The 24453-nt window shown below is 36.0% G+C and overlaps 1 protein-coding gene across 4 annotated transcripts in view; it reads right to left on the reverse strand.

The window, feature by feature from the left end:
- Positions 1-24453, reverse strand: part of CSMD3 (CUB and Sushi multiple domains 3) — a 1211731-nt gene that overhangs the window by 326111 nt on the left and 861167 nt on the right. For all 4 annotated transcript variants that reach the window (XM_054518783.2, XM_063726791.1, XM_063726792.1 and 1 more), the window contains 3 exons: positions 20163-20354; positions 16016-16142; positions 14084-14286 (listed from right to left, as the gene is read on the reverse strand). In XM_054518783.2, the coding sequence (XP_054374758.2) occupies positions 14084-14286; positions 16016-16142; positions 20163-20354 (522 nt within the window). The remainder of the gene's footprint in view (positions 1-14083; positions 14287-16015; positions 16143-20162; positions 20355-24453) is intronic.

Genomic DNA, 24453 nt, shown 5'->3' on the forward strand with positions numbered 1-24453 from the left:
GAAAAAACATTTCTACAATTCACATGAAGCCAAAAATAACTTGAATAGCCAAATCAGTTTTGCAAAAGAATAACAAAACTGAAGGCATCAGATCTCCTGATTTCAAATATATATTACCAAAGTACAATAATCAAAACTGTATGGTACTGGCATAAAGAGAGACATTATAAAACAATGGAAGAGAATAGAGAGACCAGAAATAAATCTATGAAAAGGTAACAGGTCCATGCCATAAGACAAGGCAAGAAAAAGGTGTGGGCAGTGGGGGAGGGGTACCAGGAATGCACAAAGGGGAGAGGATAGTTTCCTTGACAAATGGTATTAAGAAAATTGGATATCCACAAGCAAAAAATGAAAGTAGACCCTTATCTTAAGCATACACAAAAATAAACTCAAAATGGATTAAAAGCTTAAACGCCAGACCTGAAACTGTAAAACTTCCAGAAGAAAAAAAAAAGAGAAGAAAGCTTTATAATGTTGGTATTCACAATGATTCCATGGACATGACACCAAAGGCATAGGTGACGAAAACAAAAATAAGCAGGAATACATCCAACATAAAAGCTTCTGTACAATCAACAGGGTGAAATGGCAAGCTACGGAATGGGGGAAAATATTTTCAAGCCATATATCTAATAATAGATCAATATCCAAAATTCATAGGGAACCTCTACACCTCTATAGCAAATGACTGATAAAAAACAGTCAAAGGTCTTGAATAGGAATTTCTATAAAAAAGGCATACAAATGGACAACAGGTATATGAAGAAATGGTTAACATCACTAATCATCAAGGAAATGCAAATTAAAATCTCAATAATATATTACCTCATACCTGTCAAGAGGGTTATTATTTATTTTAAAAAGGGTGTTGGCAAGAATATGGAGAAATAGAAACTCTTACATGCTATTGGTGGGAATGCAAAATGGTGCCAGCCACTATGGAAAATAGTATGAAGGTTCCTCAAAAAAGTTAAAAATGGAACTACTTTATGATCCAACAATCCTGTTTCTAGATATTTATCCTAAATAATTAAAATGAGGATCTCGAGGAGGTATTAGTACTCCTAAGTTCATTGCAGTATTATTCACTATAGCCAAGATGTTGGAAACAACCTAATTGTCTACTGACAGATTAAGAAAATATGGGAAAGACACACAGTGGAATACGATTTGGTCTCTAAAAGAAGGATTCTGCAATATTCAGCAACATGAGTAAACCTTGAGGACATTATGCTAAATAAAATAAGCCAGTCACAGAAACACAACTACTGCATGACTTCACTTATAAAAGGTATCTAAAATAGTCAAATTAATAGAATCAGAGCGTGAAATGGCTTTTCCCAGGGGCTTAGGGGACATGGGATGTGAGAGTTACTAATCAACTGGCATGATATTTCAGTTTAGCAATATAAATAAGCTTTAGGGACCTGCTATACAGTGTTGTACCTACAGCCAAAATAATGTACTCTGCACCTAAAAATTTGCCTAAAAAGTAGATCTCGTGTTAATTGTTCTTACCAAAGTAAAATAAATTGAAATAAAAATAATGTGGCTGTTGAAGATAGGTACTGTAAAATGATTAACACATATTTAATACATCAGGTACTTTAAAATGATGAAGATGTATTTAATGCATTATTATGGCTTCAAATAACCATTCAATATGATTCACGTTTTGGCACATATTAATAAAACTGCTCTCTTCACTAGCCTATAAAATGTAAACATGATACACAAAATAATAGTGTTTCATTTAATTCAATGTTTTACTAATTTCTGTTCACACAGCTAAATAAATGATCAGTGCATGATTTTCCCTCTTAAAAAAGTTTTATCACTTATCTAAATAAGTTTTATTGAAATGGGATTATGTGCTACTCTCTGCTTTTTTAAAAAAAAATATGTTTCTGGATGTATGAAATTCTTGGATTTACAAATAGTGATTAAAAAACTACTCTGGATCATTTTCTGCTATCGTTTCAACTTGCACAAGGATTGGTTTTTGTAGAATCCTTGCTGATCTCTGCTTGGGTGTTTCTTGACAGCCCCTTCAGTAGAACTGACTTTCCTTTTGGACATCTTAGTGGATATCAGCTTTCTTAAGAAATGAATGTTCAGTACATACCTTTTCATTAAACATTTACTTTTTAAAATCTCATTGCTGCCATAAATGTCTATTGCAAGATAATAAAACATATTTGAATGATAAAGTAATTAGTTCCAAATTTACACAATAAAATAAACAGCATATATACTTGTGGCATAGTATTCAGGCTATATTTTGTAGGTCTGTAGATCAACTTCTCAGTCTCTATTTCTACACATACTTCAAGAACACATATTTCCATATTTCCCCCTAATCCTGCCAATTTGTGGCCTGTCAGTCTTATATATCATTCAAACCACAATACGTGCTGTAGCATAACTATCTGTTATACAAAATATCTGTCAGGGCAACAACGTCAAATGCTCCTCCTGGCCAGGCACAGTGGCTCAGCCTGTAATCCCGGCACTTTGGGGGGCTGAGGCGGGTGGATCACAAGGTCAGGAGATCAAGACCGTCTTGGCTAACATGGTGAAACCCCGTCTCTACTAAAAATACAAAAAATTAGCTGGGGATGGTGGCACGCACCTGTAATCCCAGCTATTCAGGAGGCTAAGGCAGGAGAATTGCTTGAACCCGGGAGGTGTAGGTTGCAGTGAGCCAAGATCACGCCACTGCACTCCAGCCTGGGTGACAGAGTGAAACTCCATCTCAAAAAATAAATAATAATAATAAAAAAATACTCCTCCCACCACCATCTAGGGTCAGAATGGGTGACCTGTTCATATCTAAGAATGTTTCATTTTATCTGTAAGTGTCCTACATGCTATGCTTGAAAGGTAAGTGTTAATTACCTGGCATCTGGAAAAAGTTGAGAAATAGATACAAGTTATTATGGCAAAAACCACAATTACTTTTGCACCAACCTAATAGCATTTGTCTTTCAGATGTACCATGCATTATAATTACTGAGCACTGCAAACTTATGTCACAAAGCAGGGATCTAATAAATACACTGTGGCTTATTTTAATGAACTATTAATAGTGATACTTTGTTAAAAAGGGAAAATACAGGATAAATGTCAAAACAGTCAGAATGCCAGGATAACAGGCACAAATGAGGACTGTCCTGAGCAAAGCAGGGAAGAGCAGTACATATGTGGAAATAAGTAATTCTGTCTAGTAGTTCATTGCTACCAGAAGTAGCATTTAGCCTAGGCCCTGGAAAATGACTAAAAATGTACGAATTTTGAATGTAGGCACAAGTGTTTCAGGAATATGGAAGAGAATTTGCAAAGCAGTAGAAACGTGCAATGACATTGTCCTTTCAGGAAAATTTAATTAGACCTCTGGATGCATATAAATGAATAGTGAGGAGTGAAGCTGGCAGGTAGGTTGGGACATATTCTGGAGGCTTTAAATGTCATGCCAAAGTTTTGAGTTTAGATTTGTGTGGCCATTAAATAATTTTCAACAGAGAAGTGATGTCCAATTTTGTATTTTGGAAAGATCACTCAGGTAGAAATGTGGAGAAAAGTTTGGCTGGAGGGATAAAGAAGTGAGTGGCTAGCCGACTGTTAGAGCAGTGCAGTGAACAATAATAAGGTTGAGAACAAAGGCAGGGGCACCATGCAATCTGTTAAAGCTGGGGAACTTCAGCCTCTCATGGCTAAGGTATCTATCTCCTTGAGATTTTTCAACAATATTAGCTATGGGCCTCAGCATTTTGTATTACCCAGCAGGGGAAGATTCTCAACAGAGAGGTCAAAGAGTGAAGAGCATAGAAAATGCTCTGTCAGAATCTAGTATTCTGTGGGCAAATGACAGCATGATACCCAACGATATCCTCCCTGGGGAACTAAAGTGGAATGAGACAGGCAGATTAAAATGTAAGCAGAGGATATAGAAGCTGACTGCTGAGAAGCGAGGACAGCACCTAGGACAGAAAGAAGTGGCAATATTAGACTTAAGTAGCTCTGATTAAGCAAAAGTGCCTTGCAGACAATAACACCAAGAGATAAAGCAACAGACTCTACAAAGGATGAATGGATCATGAAATAAAAGTCATGAGGCTGCCGATAGTGGCTTGATGATTATCAAGTTGGTCTGTGACCTACATTTCTGTTAAATTCACTTTGCACCAAGTTTGGGGAAATACGTATCGCCTGTTACATTCGTTGGTGAAGACTGTTCAGCTACTATTGCCTGATTTATTATTTTTAATTAATTATGTTGACTTTCAATGGACAGCTACTTGCTCAAAAGAAGAATGGAATTAAATTGTACTAATCGGGGAAGGGGGGCTCAAATAAAAACTGACAATTAAAACAACAATACTTCCTGATTGTGTAGGAGCATCCTGGTTTGTGCCTATTGCTGAGCTTAATTTTTATTAGCACTTGATTTTAATCTCCAAAATACCTTAAATTTGGATAGTAAATTATATTATTACCCTGTACAAAATATTTGTTTTATATAGACATTTTAAGAGACAAAGGTATCCATGATATTAATATATTTGGGGAAGCAAAGGCACCATAATTAAAATACCATTACCAGCCTGGCCAACATAATGAGACCTCATCTGTACAAAAAAATTAAAAATTAGTGAAGTGTGGTGCACAGCTGTAGTCCTAGCTACATGGGGGGCTGAGGTGGGAAGATCGCTTGAGCTCAGGAAGTTGAGGTTGCAGTGAGCTGTGATTGTGCCACTGCACTGCACCCTGGGTGACAGAGCAAGACCTTGTTCCAAAAAAAACAAAAAAAAAAAAACAAAAAACTTCTAGAACAATGAATTTCTACACCGTTTATACTGATCTTTATTTGGGGAAAAAGAAATACAACTAGTGGAAGGAGCATGAGCTAGAATAGTAAGAAAATATTTTACTGAAAAGGGATCTTGGCACAGAGTCTGGAAGAATGAGCAGAATTTAAGCACAAGGGAGCAGAACTAACACTAAAGAAACAAGAAGGTTTGGTGATGGAAAGGAGCAAAGAGAGAGAGAGAATGTATGAAATTAAGAGTTGCTGGAGTTAATGAAAAGACGAGTTTGAGAATTAATTGGTGATAAATATGTTCAATACCTGGCTCTTAATAGACTCTCCTAGGATGAATGAGTGAATGAATTAATGGATGAACATATGAATGAATGGGTAGGATGAAACAGATTTATTTAGGGAAGAAGAATTTAGGTAAGACACTGAAGTGGCAAACATGATTCCACGAGCCAAGTTTGACCCATGGTAGTGGTTTAGTGGCCTATAGTCCATTTACATTCTCTTTAATACCACTTCTATACTTTAGAAACTAGATGACTTTAGATAAAATTTCTTATTTCAAATTCCACTTTAAAATTTTCCTGTCTTCCTACAGGGCAAAATGCCTAGAGCCAGAGAGGGCATCTGTCCCTTTCAAATGGGCATGTATGTACTCCAGCTTTCCTTCATTTCTTCTCACTGTTTCACTCATATTTCATCTCCTTTTTTAGATTGGGACCTTTGATGTGGTGCTTGGAATTATAATCAGGAAACCAAACTGATTAAAATGTAGAACTCCATTGCAACTAATAATATATAACTGAAAGCTTTCTATTCCCTCTGGCATATTAATGCATGTATATAGAATAATAATACTGTAATAATAACTGCTAAGCATTTAGTATGTACAAAGCATGACATTAATCTCCTTTCAGACATGTGAGTTTGAGTTATCACTCCAGGCATCTGCTAGTTGTATGATCTTGAACAAATTAACTGATGTTCTGAACATTAACGTATTTCTTTTGGCAATGAGAATGATAACCATATCTTATATGGCTTTTGTGATAATTAAATGAGATTATGAATAGAAAGCATTTAACTTGATTCTTGGCACCCACCAACATTCATTCATGAAAAGAATATTTTCCCATTTGAAATCTGAACACTTGAAAAGCTGTGTAAGCACATGTTTTAGAAAAGATCTCTAGCCAACAGGTTAATTTTTCATTCACAACATAGTAACCATCAATGTAACTTTATTTCAATAGGTTGGTTTTAAGGCTCAGATCAAATTTCTATTCATCTTTAAAAAATCTTATGAAGGCAGAGTTATTAAAGTTCTAGTATGAAATATATTGTTTCTATAACTTTAATGTGCCCTACAAATACAATAAATATAAAAATGTACTGCTATTTTCACAGATTATCTACAATAAAAATTCCCAGAAATGCATCTAAAATAGTGTGTTTCCACTTAACCAGATAAGGTTGAGTGTAAAGTGGAAGTTGCATTTGTAAACACTGAGCCTGAGACACCTTTCCATATTACTGTATGCAGATATTTAATTGCAATAACGATTTAAGTGGAAGACACTATGTATTACTAATCTAAAGTAAAAGCAAGAATTGTTTATTGCTAAACTACAATAGAAATAACTAAAATTAAGCCGCACTCTGACAAATTGTTCCCACTTAAAAAAAATAAACAGTAGAGAGTAGAATATACAAATATGAAGAATATTTCATTGGTAAATATTTTCTAATTCGGAGCCATTTATATTCACCTATTGTATAATTATTTTCTTATTTTATTCCCTTTTCTTTTTCTTCATTATTATACTTTAAGTTTTAGGGTACATGTGCACAATGTGCAGGTTAGTTACATATGTATACATGTGCCATGCAGGTGTGCTGCACCCATTAACTCGTCATTTAGCATTAGGTATATCTCCTAATGCTATCCCTCCCCGCTGCCCGCACCCCACAACAGTCCCCAGAGTGTGATGTTCCCCTTCCTGTGTCCATGTGTTCTCATTGTTCAATTCCCACCTATGAGTGAGAATATGTGGTGTTTGGTTTTTTGTTCTTGCGATAGTTTACTGAAAATGATGATTTCCAGTTGCATCCATGTCCCTGAAAAAGGACATGAACTCATCATTTTTTATGGCTGCATAGTATTCCATGGTGTATATGTGCCCCATTTTCTTAATCCAGTCTATCATTGTTGGATATTTGGGTTGGTTCCAAGTCTTTGCTATTGTGAATAATGCCGCAATAAACATACATGTGCATGTGTCTTTATAGCAGCAAGATTTATAGTCCTTCGGGTATATACCCCAGTAATGGGATGGCTGGGTCAAATGGTATTTCTAGTTCTAGATCCCTGAGGAATCGCCACACTGACTTCCACAAGGGTTGAACTAGTTTACAGTCCCACCAACAGTGTAAAAGTGTTCCTATTTCTCCACATCCTCTCCAGCACCTGTTGTTTCCTGACTTTTTAATGATTGCCATTCTAACTGGTGTGAGATGGTATCTCATTGTGGTTTTGATTTGCATTTCTCTGATGGCCAGTGATGGTGAGCATTTTTTCATGTGTTTTTTGGCTGCATAAATGTCTCCTTTCAAGAAGTGTCTGTTCATGCCCTTCGCTCACTTTTTCATGGGGTTGTTTTTTTCTTGTAAATTTGTTTGAGTTCATTGTAGATTCTGGATATTAGCCCTTTGTCAGATGAGTAGATCGCAAAAATTTTCTCCCATTTTGTAGGTTGCCTGTTCACTCTGATGGTAGTTTCTTTTGCTGTGCAGAAGCTCTTTAGTTTAATTAGATCCCATATGTCAATTTTGGCTTTTGTTGCCATTGCTTTTGGTGTTTTAGACATGAAGTCCTTACCCATGCCTATCTCCTGAATGGTAATGCCTAGGTTTTCTTCTAGGGTTTTTATGGTTTTAGGTCTAACGTTTAAGTCTTTAATCCATCTTGAATTAATTTTTGTATACGGTGTAAGGAAAGGATCCAGTTTCAGCTTTCTACATATGGCTAGCCAGTTTTCCCAGCACCATTTACTAAATAGGGAATCCTTTCCCCATTGCTTGTTTTTCTCAGGTTTGTCAAAGATCAGATAGTTGTAGATATGTGGCGTTATTTCTCAGGGCTCTGTTCTGTTCCATTGATATATATCTCTGTTTTGGTACCAGTACCATGCTGTTTTGGTTACTGTAGCCTTGTAGTATAGTTTGAAGTCAGGTAGCGTGATGCCTCCAGCTTTGTTCTTTTGGCTTAGGATTGACTTGGCGATGCGGGCTCTTTTTTGGTTCCATATGAACTTTGAAGTAGTTTTTTCCAATTCTGTGAAGAAAGTCATTGGTAGCTTGATGGGGTTGGCATTGAATCTGTAAATTACCTTGGGCAGTATGGCCATTTTCATGATATTGATTATTCCTACCCATGAGCATGGAATGTTCTTCCATTTCTTTGTATCCTCTCTTATTTCACTGAGCAGTGGTTTGTAGTTCTCCTTGAAGAGGTCCTTCACGTCCCTTGTAAGTTGGATTCCTAGGTATTTTATTCTCTTTGAAGCAATTGTGAATGGGAGTTCACTCATGATTTGGCTCTCTGTTTGTCTGTTATTGGTGTATAAGAATGCTTGTGATTTTTGTACATTGATTTTGTATCCTGAGACTTTGCTGAAGTTGGTTATCAGCTTAAGGAGATTTTGGGCTGAGACAATGGGGTTTTCTAGATATACAATCATGTCATCTGCAAACAGGGACAATTTGACTTCCTCTTTTCCTAATTGAATACCCTTGATTTCCTTCTCCTGCCTAATTGCCCTGGCCAGAACATCGAACACTATGTTGAATAGGAGTGGTGAGAGAGGGCATCCCTGTCTTGTGCCAGTTTTCAAAGGGAATGCTTCCAGTTTTTGCCCATTCAGTATGATATTGGCTGTGGGTTTGTCATAGATAGCTCTTATTATTTTGAGATATGTCCCATCAATACCTAATTTATTGAGAGTTTTTAGCATGAAGGTTGTTGAATTTTGTCAAAGGCCTTTTCTGCATCTATTGAGATAATCATGTGGTTTTTGTCTTTGGTTCTGTTTATATACTGGATTACATTTATTGATTTGCGTACATTGAACCAGCCTTGCATCCCAGGGATGAAGCCCACTTGATCATGGTGGATAAGCTTTTTGATGTGCTGCTGGATTCTGTTTGCCAGTATTTTATTGAGGATTTTTGCATCAATGTTCATCAAGGATATTGGTCTAAAATTCTCTTTTTTGGTTGTGTCTCTGCCCGGCTTTGGTATCAGGACGGTGCTGGCCTCATAAAATGAGTTAGGGAGGATTCCCTTTTCTCTATTGACTGGAATAGTTTCAGAAGGAATGGTACCAGTTCCTCCTTGTACCTCTGGTAGAATTCGGCTGTGAATCCATCTGGTCCTGGACTCTTTTTGGTTGGTAAGCTACTTATTATTGCCACAATTTCAGACCCTGTTATTGGTCTATTCAGAGATTCAACTTCTTCCTGGTTTAGTCTTGGGAGGGTGTATGTGCTGTGGAATTTATCCATTTCTTCTAGATTTTCTAGTTTATTTGCGTAGAGGTGTTTGTAGTATTCTCTGATGGTAGTTTGTATTTCGTGGGATCGGTGGTGATATCCCCTTTATCATTTTTTATTGCATCTATTTGATTCTTCTCTCTTTTCTTCTTTATTAGTCTTGCTAGCAGTCTATCAATTTTGTTGATCCTTTCAAAAAACCAGCTCCTGGATTCATTAATTTTTTGAAGGGTTTTTTGTGTCTCTATTTCCTTCAGTTCTGCTCTGATTTTAGTTATTTCTTGCCTTCCGATAGCTTTTGAATGTGTTTGCTCTTGCTTTTCTAGTTCTTTTCATTGTGATGTTAGGGTGGCAATTTTGGATCTTTCCTGCTTTCTCTTGTGGGCAATTAGTGCTATAAATTTCCCTCTACACACTGCTTTGAATGTGTCCCAGAGATTCTGGTATGTTGTGTCTTTGTTCTCATTGGTTTCAAAGAACATCTTTATTTCTGCCTTCATTTCATTATGTACCCAGTAGTCATTCAGGAGCAGGTTGTTCAGTTTCCATGTAGTTGAGTGGTTTTGAATGAGTTTCTTAATCCTGAGTTCTAGTTTGATTGCACTGTGGTCTGAGAGACAGTTTGTTATAATTTCTGTTCTTTTAAATTTGCTGAGGAGAGCTTTACTTCCAACTGTGTGGTCAATCTTGGAATAGGTGTGGTGTCGTGCTGAAAAAAATGTATATTCTGTTGATTTGGGGTGGAGAGTTCTGTAGATGTCTATTAGGTCTGCGTGGTGCAGAGCTGAGTTCAATTCCTGGGTATCCTTGTTAACTTTCTGTCTCGTTGGTCTGTCTAATGTTGACAGTGGTGTGTTAAAGTCTCCCATTATTATTGTGTGGGAGTCTAAGTCTCTTTGTAGGTCACTCAGGACTTGCTTTATGAATCTGGGTGCTCCTGTATTGGGTGCATATATATTTAGGATAGTTAGCTCTTCTTGTTGAATTGATCCCTTTACCATTATGTAATGGCCTTCTTTGTCTCTTTTGATCTTTGTTGGTTTAAAGTCTGTTTTATCAGAGACTAGGATTGCAACCCCTGCCTTTTTTTGTTTTCCATTTGCTTGGTAGATCTTCCTCTATCCTTTTATTTTGAGCCTATGTGTGTCTCTGCACATGAGATGGGTTTCCTGAATACAGCACACTGATGGGTCTTGACTCTTTATCCAATTTGCCAGTCTGTGTCTTTTTATTGGAGCATTTAGTCCATTTACATTTAAAGTTAATATTGTTATGTGTGAATTTGATCCTGTCATTATGATGTTAGCTGGTTATTTTGCTCATTAGTTGATGCAGTTTCTTCCTAGCCTTGATGGTCTTTACAATTTGGCATGATTTTGCAGCGGCTGGTACCGGTTGTTCCTTTCCATGTTTAGTGCTTCCTTCAGGAGCTCTTTTAGGGCAGGCCTGGTGGTGACAAAATCTCTCAGCATTTGCTTGTCTGTAAAGTATTTTATTTCTCCTTCACTTATGAAGCTTAGTTTGGCTGGATATGAAATTCTGGGTTGAAAATTCTTTTCTTTAAGAATGTTGAATATTGGCCCCCACTCTCTTCTGGCTTGTAGAGTTTCTGCCGAGAGATCTGCTGTTAGTCTGATGGGCTTCCCTTTGTGGGTAACCCGAGCTTTCTCTCTGGCTGCCCTTAACATTTTTTCCTTCATTTCAACTTTGGTGAATCTCACAATTATGTGTCTTGGAGTTGCTCTTCTCGAGGAGTATCTTTGTGGCGTTCTCTGTATTTCCTGAATCTGAATGTTGGCCTGCCTTGCTAGATTGGGGAAGTTCTCCTGGATAATATCTTGCAGAGTGTTTTCCAACTTGGTTCCATTCTCCCCGTCACTTTCAGGTACACCAATCAGATGTAGATTTGGTCTTTTCACATAGTCCCATATTTCTTTGAGGCTTTGTTTGTTTCTTTTTATTCTTTTTTCTCTAAACTTCCCTTCTTGCTTCATTTCATCTTCCATCACTGATACCCTTTCTTCCAGTTGATCGCATCGGCTCCTGAGGCTTCTGCATTCTTCACGTAGTTCTCAAGCCTTGGCTTTCAGCTCTGTCAGCTCCTTTAAGCACTTCTCTGTATTAGTTATTCTACTTATACATTCGTCTAAAGTTTTTTCAAAGTTTTCAACTTCTTTGCCTTTGGTTTGAATTTCCTCCTGTAGCTCGGAGTAGTTTGATCATCTGAAGCCTTCTTCTCTCAACTCATCAAAGTCATTCTCCGTCCAGCTTTGTTCCGTTGCTGGTGAGGAGCTGCATTCCTTTGGAGGAGGAGAGGCACTCTGCTTTTTAGAGTTTCCAGTTTTTCTGCTCTGTTTTTTCCCCATCTTTGTGGTTTTATCTACTTTTGGTCTTTGATGATGGTGATGTACAGATGGGTTTTTGGTGTGGATGTCCTTTCTGTTTGTTAGTTTTCCTTCTAACAGACAGGACCCTCAGCTGCAGGTCTGTTGGAGTTTGCTAGAGGTCCACTCCAGACCCTGTTTACCTGGGTATCTGCAGTGGTGGCTGCAGAATAGTGGATTTTCGTGAACCATGAATGCTGCTCTCTGATCGCTCCTCTGGAAGTTTTGTCTCGGAGGAGTACCCGGCCATGTGAGGTGTCAGTCTGCCCCTACTGGGGGGTGCCTCCCAGTTAGGCTGCTTGGGGGTCAGGGGTCAGGGACCCACTTGAGGAGGCAGTCTGCCCATTCTCAGATCTCCAGCTGCGTGCTGGGAGAACCACTGCTCTCTTCAAAGCTGTCAGACAGGGACATTTAAGTCTGCAGAGGTTACTGCTGTCTTTTTGTTTCTCTGTGCCCTGCCCCCAGAAGTGGAGCCTACAGAGGCAGGCAGGCCTCCTTGAGCTGTGGTGGGCTCCACCCAGTTTGAGCTTCCCGGCTGCTTTGTTTACCTAAGCAAGCCTGGGCAATGGCGGGTGCCCCTCCCCCAGCCTCGCTGCCGCCTTGCAGTTTGATCTCAGACTGCTGTGCTAGCAATCAGCGAGACTCCGTGGGCGTAGGACCCTCCGAGCCAGGTGCAGGATATAATCTCCTGGTGTGCCGTTTTTTAAGCCTGTCCGAAAAGCGCAGTATTAGGGTGGAAGTGACCCGATTTTCCAGGTGCCGTCTGACACCCCTTTCTTTGACTAGGAAAGGGAACTCCCTGATCCCTTGCACTTCCCGAGTGAGGCAATGCCTCACCCTGCTTCGGCTCGTGCATGGTGTGCTGCACCCACTGCCCTGCACCCACTGTCTGGCACTCCCTAGTGAGACGAACCCGGTACCTCAGATGGAAATGCAGAAGTCACTCGTCTTCTGCGTCACTCACGCTGGGAGCTGTAGACCACAGCTGTTCCTATTTGGCCATCTTCGCTGCCTCCCTTTATTCCCTTTTCTCAAAATATATATTTAAAGTGCAAATTTAGAGATATTGACTTTTCAGTTTATACCTCTCTTTCACATAAGCTTGGGTCATATAGTACAAAACAATTCGTTTGTGTTAGTAGGGCAAATAATTGTGTTCCATAAACAAAAAGTCAGCCAAGACAATTGTTTAACTGTATAATTGTTTACCTAAAACAGTATATTTTGTTGGCACTGATTTCAAAAGTCCTTCCTTCATACTTTTTAAAATTATTTGTATTATTTATTTTCAAGACATTTGAATGTTACATTTATTTATGTAAAAATAATGGTTCATTAGGTACCAGTTGTCTACTCAATACCAAATACTGTGCACACATGATTCTGTTAGATTTAATAACTTATTTATGAGATGAGCATTGTTATTCCTATGTCAATTAGAAAACCCAGTATCGGGTCACTAGGTAAGGTGCCCAAAATTAGCAGTTAGTAAAGAGCCAGAATTTGAATTCTGACACATTTGAAGAGAACTGGTTTTCACTCATAGTTGATCATAGAAACATTGATACATTTCTGTTAATAGGACTTTTTAAGACTATACAGACAGAAAATCTATTAGATACTTTTCTCAAAGAGATAATGTGCATTAACAAGTTAAAATAGCATTTAAAATTTTTAAGTTTTTATTCATTTTATCCACCAACTAAATTAAAATTTCTTTTACAGAACAACATATATTTAGCCACTTAGCAGTGCCATGAGAAGAAAAAAATTAACAAGACAAGAACAGTGGTAATTACTTACAAGGAATGCTATTTCATTGTCATATTATTGTTATAGAAAATCTTTAATTTAAAAGCCGTCTGAAATACTTTGTCAAAGATGTCTGTGAATACATAATTAAGATATTTAAATAATTTTTTAAAAAAAGTAAAAATGTAGGGTTGTATTTTTTGTAATAGCAAGTAGTCATTTCCTTCCTCATCTGCAAAACTTCATATTTTAAAACTTCCACTTTTACACTACTTCCAGATTATAAACTTTTGTGATGTAATTTTTTTTAGCTGAGTAATTTAACACCACTTTTACTTTAAGAATAAATGATTTTACAGGTGGAGAGAAGTCTCAACAATTAATATTCAAAGTTAATTGTATTGCCTTTTTCCCATGTATATTTTACCTTTGCTGCAGAAATATAGGAAGACTAGAAACACGAATATTTAAAATCATTAAAATTTTAAAATTAAAATTTTGAACGGTAAAGTTAACGTGATTATTTACATCACCTTCCTATTTTGCATTGAAGAAATTTTTTGAAAAAACTTACTTGAAAACTGAATTGCAAATCCAGATTTGCTAATATAAAAATCCGTGTCAAACTGGATGGTTACTATATTGAGGGTGCTATGAATTCCTTCAGGAATAAGAGATCCACTAATTTCCTTTAAAAGCATCTCATTTTCTGGTGGACCATCCCAAACTCGGAGTATATCATGTGATGCTTCCGTATCAAAAGCAAGAAACTGCAAGCTGTGGAAGAACCATATTTCTCTGATTATTTTAAACAAGGATTCAATTTTAAATAAAAAATAGAACAAATGTGCACTGTGCCTTTTACTAGATATTTCTTTTTTACTATGTGTTAAAAATGAATTACATAAACAGCATGTATTCTTAATATATTTTTCTAGAGACGTATAATTTGTTTCTTTAGAATATTATTAAATATACTATTACATCACCTTTGCAAATTGTAGAAGCTTCAGGTGCACATTCTTTCCCGTGTTCATGGATTTAACTGGGGCAACAGCAGGGGACATTTATAGATAATCTTCTACGTGCTAGGCACTGTGCAAAATGTGTTACATATATTTTATTTGTTTAATTGTTATAATGACCCAATGAAATAGGAATAATTTTTATCTCAATTTTACAAATATGGCAAATGGAGTTTAGATAAATGAAATAATTGCCCAAAGAGTGGCATGGTCAAAAACTGAACTCAAGTTTTCTGACTCTACAGTACACGCTTTTGCCACGTTTCATGTTAAATCTATTCTGTTTTATGTTTAACCTAGACAAAATTAGAATCGGGTGCTTTTTGTGCTTGGTGCAAAATTTAGAAATCTAATTATATCGACATGCTCAACTCTACGTACAATACATTTATGTTTGATACATGAATCGTTACAGCTTTAAATTTGAGTTGCAATTTAATATCAAATAATGTTTAATTTTTAGAAATTACAGAAATCTGGTGAATTTATTACTTTCAAGTTTAATAATTCTAATATTTATATAAAACAATGCATGACTTAGACTAAAGAAAAATAAACTGGGGATGATATAGTGTAGCCTATTTTGAGTTTGCACATTGCCTTGCAAAAGTAATGTACCAACTCATACTGCATCCATCAATGCATAGTAGTATACCACCTAGAAGCCTGTCTGATATTCCATTGTATATAAATGGAATTTATATTACTACTTTATATAAGTAGTCATTCTTAAGTTTTAAAGTTATTGTTTGTTATTGAAAACACACCAAGTAGCTCATATGTCAAGGATGATTCTAGCCAAAGCCATATAGTAAGGCTGGGACTGAGAGCCTGTGACAGCTTTGAAAGTCAGACTGGTGTTGATTTGAGCTAATGACTCTGTACTTATCTAAGGGGTAGTAACAATGTGAAGAACTCTGCGGAAAAGGGAAATCCAACATGATTACGTGGGCAGAGAGCAAGTGTTTCACAAATGTGTTTAGGGACAAGGACAACAGGAAATGGTATTCAGTTCCCTTCTATTCGTATTTCTCCTAATTGTTAATGAGGATGCACTAGGGTAATAATCTGCAAAACTCTGTATATCAGTCAATGGGCCAGGTGTAGTGGCTCACACCTGTAATCCCAGCACTTTGGGAGGCAGGAGAATTGCTTGAGCCCAACATTTTGAGACCAGCCTGGTCATCATAGTGAGACCTAGTTTCTACAAAATATTTAAAAATTAGCCTAGCCTGGTAGCACATGCCTGTATTCCCACCTACTGGGGAGGCTGAGGTGGGAAGATCATTTGAGCCCAGGAGGAGGAGGTTGCAGTGAGCCGAGATCGTGCCCTGCCTTCCAGTCTGGATGACAGAGCAAGACTCTGCCTCAAGAAAAACAAAAACAAACAAAAAAAGAAATAAATGGATATTAATTTTATATAGGGGTTGGTTAGGTACTTCAGATTCCCTAGTAATGTTGAGAAAATGAAATTCATTTACCTGACAATATTTCCAGGATCTACCTCAATCATCCACGTGCAACGCAGGTTATTGTCATATGGAAAAGGATAGCCAGGAGATAAGATTCTTCCTGATGATTCTCCTTTAAAACGACCTCCACATTCAGCTGATAAAAAATAATAAAAATTTAAGCCACAATTTAATGCCAATCTTTTCAAAACAATCTACAAATGTCTCATGAGTAGACAAAAGAATACTGATTTCCTTGTTTCTTTAAAGTATACATTTGTATAAACTTTTAAAGTATCAATTGAAGCAAGAATATATAATACAATCAAATAATACAGTCTCATGTTAGAGCACAAAAAAGACAATAAAACCGAAACCTACTTAAAGAATTAAAACAAGACACACTCAAAACCTCTGAGTTAGGATTCCAAACATTTTAAGATGTGTTGTTAAATAACGATAATTTTAAAAGGGAAACAGATGGCAAGTTGCTCACTGCTAACAAATTGCAGGCTGAATAATTCATCATCTTGCTACCCCACCTTTGAGAAAAACTAATCTTTACTGCAGTCCCTCAGGCCTTCTAAATTTCATTGTCCTTTTATTTTCCCTTTAAATCATTTTAAACCCTTTCCCTTGTACTCTCCCAAAAGTCAAAATGGCATTTTTTATTAGATTCCTTACTTCAGTAAAATCTAGTTAGGTTTTGATTTAATGTGGTCTCTAATTTTTATAAAAATTATCAAACTAAGAATGTAAGTATTGTCATGCAATATAATTAAAATTTTATATTTTAGGGGATTCCTTCTCCATTTTAATACTATTTAATACTGTTGTGATAACTGGAGTGATTTTACATCAGTGAACAACCTAGAAAGAGTCTCTGTACTGGAAAAGAGAGAAACTAAGTATTTTAGTTAGCATATTGCTCTACATCTTTAAACCCTATAAACAAGGAAAACACTGTCTTTTGTGATAGTTCTTGTTATCAGGCACTTGTGCATGAGGACCCTCCCCTTATGGCTTTCCCAGCTCTGTTTGTCAGAATTTTTAAGACAAGTGACTCCATTTTGATTCTGACAACTTTCCTATTATCTTAGATTAAATAACTGAATTAAACTTTTTATTTTTGATTATTATTATTATTAGACCAAAGAAGGTCAAAGCAGGATAGTTTTAGCATTTGGAAGAGACCTGATAACACTAGAATCTAATGGCTCAAATTTGTAGGCTGCATATATGTTAACTTGTTTCAAAAATTTTAGATACTATATTGCACCAAACTGTGATGGATAGTTTTATGTGTCAACTTGGCTGGGCTATTAGTGCCAGTTATTTAATTAACTATTTTATAGGTATGGATAACATCTACACTCCGTTGACTTGTAGGCCTCATCCAATAAATTCGAAGACCTTAAGAGCACAACTAAGTTTCCTGGTGGGAAAAAAAAGGAATTCTTTCTCTAAATTTCAGCCACTCCTGCCTCAGTTTCTAAGCTATTAACATGCCCTATGGACTTTGGACTTATCAGCCCCCACCACTGCATGATTCAGTTCCTTAAATTAAATAAAGCTCTATAGATAGATAGATGGATAGGGAAGACAGAGAGAGAGAGAAAAAAGAGAAGACAGAGACAGAGAGAAAGAGAGATATCCTATTGGTGCTGTTTCTCTGGAGAACCCTGACTGCTATACCCATGGAGGGCTAAGGGAATATTACCTTTTATTGAAACATTAATTTAATCTAATTTACAATAACACACTCGGGAGATTTTTAAATTAAAAAGATATTAGTATTTAAGATGTTATCACATTTATGGTTTTTCATTTTTTTCCTAACAAGAATTCTGTTGGACAATCTGTAAACATAATCGTATTAATTCATTTTTCATCATTTATTTATGATTTATCACTATTTGGGGAATACATTTAATTTGAGAACAGAGTTGATACTTATTCTTCTTGATGAATTTATAGTCAATTGGAGAATTTTGCACTATATTGCATCTTGAACTTAAACATAGCTGTTTCCCCCCATATTTCTTTGTTATAAAATATTACCTGGCATTTTTGACCTCAAATGAGCCCATGTCATATGCCGTAGTACTGGAGTTCATATTCTGTATAAAACTCATGTTTGCAGAATAAAATGAAATATAGTGTTTAAAGAAGAGATACAGGTTAAATCCTTCCAGCTATGGTGCCTCAAAAACTAATTTTTGTTTCATCAACGAATAAGATTCAGAAACATAATTACCTACAAATAATCTAAATAATTAAGAAAAGTTTCCTTATTTGACTGAGGCTAAAACATAGCTGTAGTAGATATTTAAGGTTAATGAGCACAGGATATTATAATCATAGGCCAAGTGTTAAAGCTATTAATCATTGCGAGTAGAGAACACCATCTAAAATAGAATTTCATCTTGTTATCATCAAATTATTCAGTATCACTCACCATGTGTCCAACTGTTTATAGCTGCTAAATTTATTTGATCATCCATCATTAGAATTTTAATAAAAAAGATTACCCTACCCGTGAAATCTTGTGCAATATCAAGTCAACATGTTTTGATTTTGAGTACTTATAAACATAAAATGCATTGATTTGCTGCAAACATAATTAAAATCTTCTGATCTCAGACTAAATATCCTTCCATTTGTATAAAACCTTTCCAAAAAGTAGAGAATATCTTCAGCTTGTTTCAACACACATAAAAATATATATGCTTTTAACGTATTTGTTTGTGGTTTTAATTTTAAAAACAGCATGGCAAGTCAATATTTATACATTTATGGTATTGTGCTATTAAACTCTTAAAGCTTTTCTGAACATATTTCATAACCACATCAGAGAGAATTAATCAGTGGTACATTTTTCTCATAACCAATGCCAATGGGCTGATTATTGATCATATTCCAGCTTTTGGCAATTTAATTTGATTATTATTTTAGGTATCACCCTCACAATCTCTCCAAAATTCAGATGCCGTCTGAAAAGTAAGAACTGTGATTGCATTTTAGTTAGATAAAAACATGTTTGCTTTCTGCATGAATCAATGTTTTAATAAACCAACAGAGGTCTCATAGCATCAAAACCACTATGCAATTAGTTGCAAGGCCTATAATAACTAGAATTTCATATTTTCTATTTGTATTCTAGCAAGTTTTATGGCAATTCCTATGCTGACCACATCAAAAAACGACAGAAATATTCTACTTTTGTCAAAAGGCTCAGGTCTTAAAAGGTAAGTCAAATTGCACATTAAATATGTGCAGTTTTTTGTATATCAATTATACCTCAATACACCTTCTAAAAATAAAAGGTTTGAGTCAATTTTATCCATATAGGCCTGACACAGAATGGATTTCTGCCTCTATAAATGCCATCAAAAAAAGAAAGGCTGAACAATCACTGCATATATGTTCCCTGCTGGAGAGTTAGTGTTTTGCTACAAAGTTGTTTTCCTTTGTTGTCCTAGTATTCCAATCTGACACCTACTTGGTCTTTGGAGCAGAAACTAAAAAGAGAAAAACAGAGATCTCTATCCGCACCTGTCAATATTTGTCTATCTACCTTCCCACCCCCACCTACCCATCTATGCATTAACTAATCTACAAGATGGTAGGAATAAAATGGTACCCCAGCTATGCAAAGAAGACAGAAAATGATCATTCTCTAGCTTCACGAAGGCAATATATCTTATGTCACTCTCACATTTCTTTTCCTATTGAAATTGAGTGTTATGCTTAACATGCATGAGAAAAGAGAATAGGTTACTGTTTTCTCTAATCCACCTTGATTCCACAATAGGTAATAATTTTGTAAATTAAAAAAATCTGGCCAATGCAATTCAATAAATGTGTACAATTAAAAGTCTTAACATTTTAGTAATGAGTTCCATTTTATGTAGAGGTAGCAGAAATAAAATGACTTCAAAGAGACCATGTTTTCCCCCACAAACTATAAGATTATGGGGTGAATAATGAATAAAGTTATGAAAAGGACCTTCTCATTTTCCATTAATTTTCTTTTGAGAAATTCAAGCTATGAGTTCATTAATTTCTTGATATAAAGTGTTAGTTCTATGAGGACAGAAAGAATTTCTTAAAAATGCAAAGAATTTGATAAAGTTTTCACAGAAATATTCAGTGAAAATCTATGACAGTATCCTACCAATACAGGAAGGCAGAGGATAGTCCCATGCCCTTCTCTCTCCTGTCATGCACTTGAGAAGGCTACTTCCATGGAGAGTGTAGCCTGGATTGCATCCATAAATGATGGTGCTACCAGCAAAGTGGCCTTGGTCACTGATCTTGTATCCAAATTGTGGAATGCCAGGATCTTCACAGTGTGAGAGTTCAAAACCTGGGAGAAAAATATAAATTGATTAAAGGCAAAATTTAGTAGGAGGATTTAAATCTATACAAATCATTCCTTTCCTTTTTTATTTTTGATGATTACTTATTCCTAGTCATATTACCCTTACCATAATTAATTTTCATATCATACAACAACCATACAGACCTTTTTTTTATTTAAAATTAAAATGTGTTGTGTTTTTGAAGTTTATCAATGATACCCCATGGTCTATATAATTATCATGGCTTGTGGTATTAAGCTTCCTGTCTGCTTCAAGTGATTTAGAATTAATAGTAGATTCTGAGTGATACCGTGATATAACAAGAAGTATATATTTGTTCTTTGTCCCTGATTCCTGGCACAGAGCTCCTAAAAGTCTTGGAATTTCTTGAGTGATAAGGGTGAGAGTACAGTTTTTGTTATTTATAATAAGCCATCCATACCTAAGTTTCTATAATGAAGTTCTTCCTGAAGGATGGGGGCTGATCGCCAGAGAAACCAACCAATGATTAGAAGGTTGGGTTGGAACTTTCAGTGCCGTCCCCATGGCTGGGTCATATACATACATCTCCATGGAGGGGAGAAGGACTGAAGACTGAGTCAATTACTGAGGAGCAATGATTTAAGCAATTATGCCTATGTAATCAAATCTCCATAATAATCTTAGACAGAGGGGTTCTGAGAGTTTTCAGATTCATGAACACCTCCACGTGCTAGAAGGGTGATATACCCCAAATCCCCACTCCACGGGGACAGAAGATCCTGCACTTGGGACCTTTCTGGACCTCAGCTATGTACCTCTTCCTTTGGTAGCTCTTCGTTTGTATCCTTTATAATAAACCAATAAAGGTAAGTAAATGTTTCCCTGAGTTTTGTGAGCATTCTAGCAAATTATCAAACTCAAGGAGGAAGTTATGGGAAACCCCAATTTATAGCTCGTCAGTCAGAAATACTAGAGGCCTAGATTTTCAATTGGCATCTGAAGTGTGGGCATTCTTGTGGGATTGAGCCCCTAAACTGTGGGGTCTATATTAATTGCAAGTAGTGTTAGAATTGAATTGAATTACCAGACATCAAGTTGGTTTCAAGTGTTGGCACGCAGAACAATATACCCCAAAGTATGGCACTTTGGCATGCTGAGTGGTTTGAATGAAAAGCGATTAGAAGGCCTCAGAAGCAAGGTCTCTCTGACCTTCTTCTGCCCTTCTGTCCCTTGCTCCTTTCTCTCTCCCAAAGCTAGTCACACAAGCCAGAATTATTCTTCCCCAAGGTGCATCATAAAAACTAGAAAACCTCTCCCCCAAAGCGAGCCACAGAACCTAGAAAGGTCATTTTCTTCCTTCTCCCTTGAAAACCCTCATTCTATAGGGGTCGTGCCCCATACCCTGGAAAGGAAAGCTCCATAAAGAGGTCAAGAAGAATTTGAACAAACAGGCTTGCTGGGTTTCCCCTTCTCAATCTATTACTGATAGATTATATCTTTTATGTCCAATTAAATTTCTATGTAGCTGCCCATTCATCACTGAACCGCAGCATAAAAACAGACAGTTTTTACTGGTTCTTTGGGTCTTTATTTCTGAAGGCTCCCATGTCATATAAAACCATGATTCAATAAATCTATTATGCTTTTCTCTTTTCTCTTGTTAACTTATCTTTTGTTATAGGAATATCAGCATGACACGTATGAGGGTGACAAAAGGTATCGCATCTTTCTATCCCTACACCTGAGAGTTGGATAATTGATTAGTGTGAGGAAGAAACATACATATATGGTGTCAGAAGGGTTGTGAGCAGAGAATTGGGTTTTGCATTACTGATCAACATAATTATTAAGATCATATCATCAAAATTTTAAAATTAAGACAGAATATGTGAAATAATAACTAGCCAAGTGACAAATATGTCAATTGCAAATATAACTAGACTGCTTTAGTTGTATAACCTTAGAAGAAAGTGAATACTCTCATATTTAAACTATACTTTATCAAGGTAATATACTAATCAGCTTGATGAACTCTAAATTTTTATATTCTACTTTCCTCCAGAAAAAGCACAGTTCTTAGAAATTCTCACAGGAAAAAAAATAGAGGCTTCCCACATGTTGTCATTCTGAGATGTAGAGATAATATTTTTGTGTTTCTACAGGGTTCGGGCTTTCTGAATCAATTTGCTAAAAACTGAGATCCTGGGCTAAGAGCAACACTTGAGAAGTTAATATACAACCATATGAATAGTGAGAAAACTCCAGAGAAATTTACGTAACTGTGAGGAGGCTTATGTTTACATTTCAATGAAGAACCAGGCCCAGAAATTTACAGAAATCTCTAGGTTATAAAAGTTGGAGATATGGGAGATTAATATGTCCCTTAGATAGATATATTTACATTACAAAAGGTTAGAGTAAGAACGCATGATCCTTTCCATCCAATCTCCAAGGAGAATAGGTTTTTCTCCCACTTCCCAGGAGAGTAGAGGGAGAAAGCAGCAGAACAAGCTCATTTGTTTTTCTTCCTTTGTCTATGAAGCCCCTGGCCACTTCTGTAGAAGACTTTTTCATTAGGTATTCGTCGTGTTGCCCCAGGAGTAAGGACTGGGTGAAAGGAGAGCTGACACAGACATCATCATCATCATTATATTACTTAGTAAGAATCTATCTTCATCCTGAATACCTCATTTGCATATTCAAAGTAAAATTAATAAAGGTGAATGCTAAAAACCCCAACAGTCTTAACACAACACAATTAAGATTCTGAAGGAGCTGGAAAAGGACACTTCAAAAGATAAACCAAACCTGATATGAACAAATCGAAATCCTAGCTGCCCTAGCTATATAGTTTCTTCTGTTTTTAATATTTTGCAAAATATAAAAATGTAGGGTAAATGATGTAATAAATACACGAAGGACAATTAGGTGAAAACTTGTATCAGTTACAGCTTCTGAGGATAGAAAACCTTTAAGAATATTCTAGATAGTTTTATGAATGAGGAAAATCACTTAAGACAAAAATGCTGGAGAAAAAACTTTTACTTGTGTCCTAAATTATATGGTGATCAAAAAGAGATCTACATCACTTTTATAGGCATAGATTCTTGACCAAATTAATCTAGATTTGAATTAGAAAGCAAAAAAGTGTATATTAGCTCACTTGTGTCAAATCACTAATTTGTATCATTGACTTTCTAGATTGTCACAACATACATAAAGTCACAAGAACTTGTATAGTTCTAAGTACTAAGTTTATCCTATTATTTCTGTGAGTTGAGATAAACATTACCTCTCAGAGAACATCAGGAGTCTTTCCTAGTCTCTATTAAGGGGTCTTAATCACTTCCTCCTCTGTTAAATCATAGAATTATTTCTATATTTGAATTCATTTGCAATGATTGTTTCTTTTCCTTGTTTTTGTATAACTGAAATTCTTTCCTTTTTTCCCCTCCCTCTTTCTCACAGTACCTATCTAGCACAAATCCTGGCACAGGCTAGATGCTCAGTAATGCTCAATAATGTTCATAATTGATTGTGGATTCTTAGACACAATTATTTCTAGGAGACAACTGAAAAATAAAGTAATGCTGATAAGAAACTGAAATTTGAGAGACCATTTTTAAAAACAGTTTCAAGAATTTCCTGAATGTCTCAATTTATGACCACATCTGGGTGAACATGCAAACAGCTTCAGAGACATAGCCATAAGAGGTTAGCAGTCATTAACTCAAATCATGACATATATAATGAAATATAATGAAAAAATAGTCAACCAGGTCAGTCTCTCAAACACAGAAGAAACAGCGGAAGTAGTAACTTTAAAATTTCAGAACATATTACTTTGCATGGATCTGCATACTTAATACTACATTTAAAATGTCTTTGCTCAAAATTTACAAGTTTGCATTTCTTCTAGCAGATATAATATTCAGTTTATCATTCAAGATGCAATGTATTTTGAGTTTTGCCATATATCATTTCTCAAAATAAAAATGGAAATCAAGCTCTGTTTTCAAGGTTTATTGCCAAATTCATCCTTCCTTAATTTGAATTTTCTGTAAATGTGGTTGGGAATTGCTGGTGATGAGGTAAAATGGATATATTCTTTGTAAATTAAGA

This window comes from Pongo abelii, chromosome 7 (assembly GCF_028885655.2).
Source record: "Pongo abelii isolate AG06213 chromosome 7, NHGRI_mPonAbe1-v2.0_pri, whole genome shotgun sequence".
NCBI classification, from domain to species: Eukaryota; Metazoa; Chordata; class Mammalia; order Primates; family Hominidae; genus Pongo; species Pongo abelii.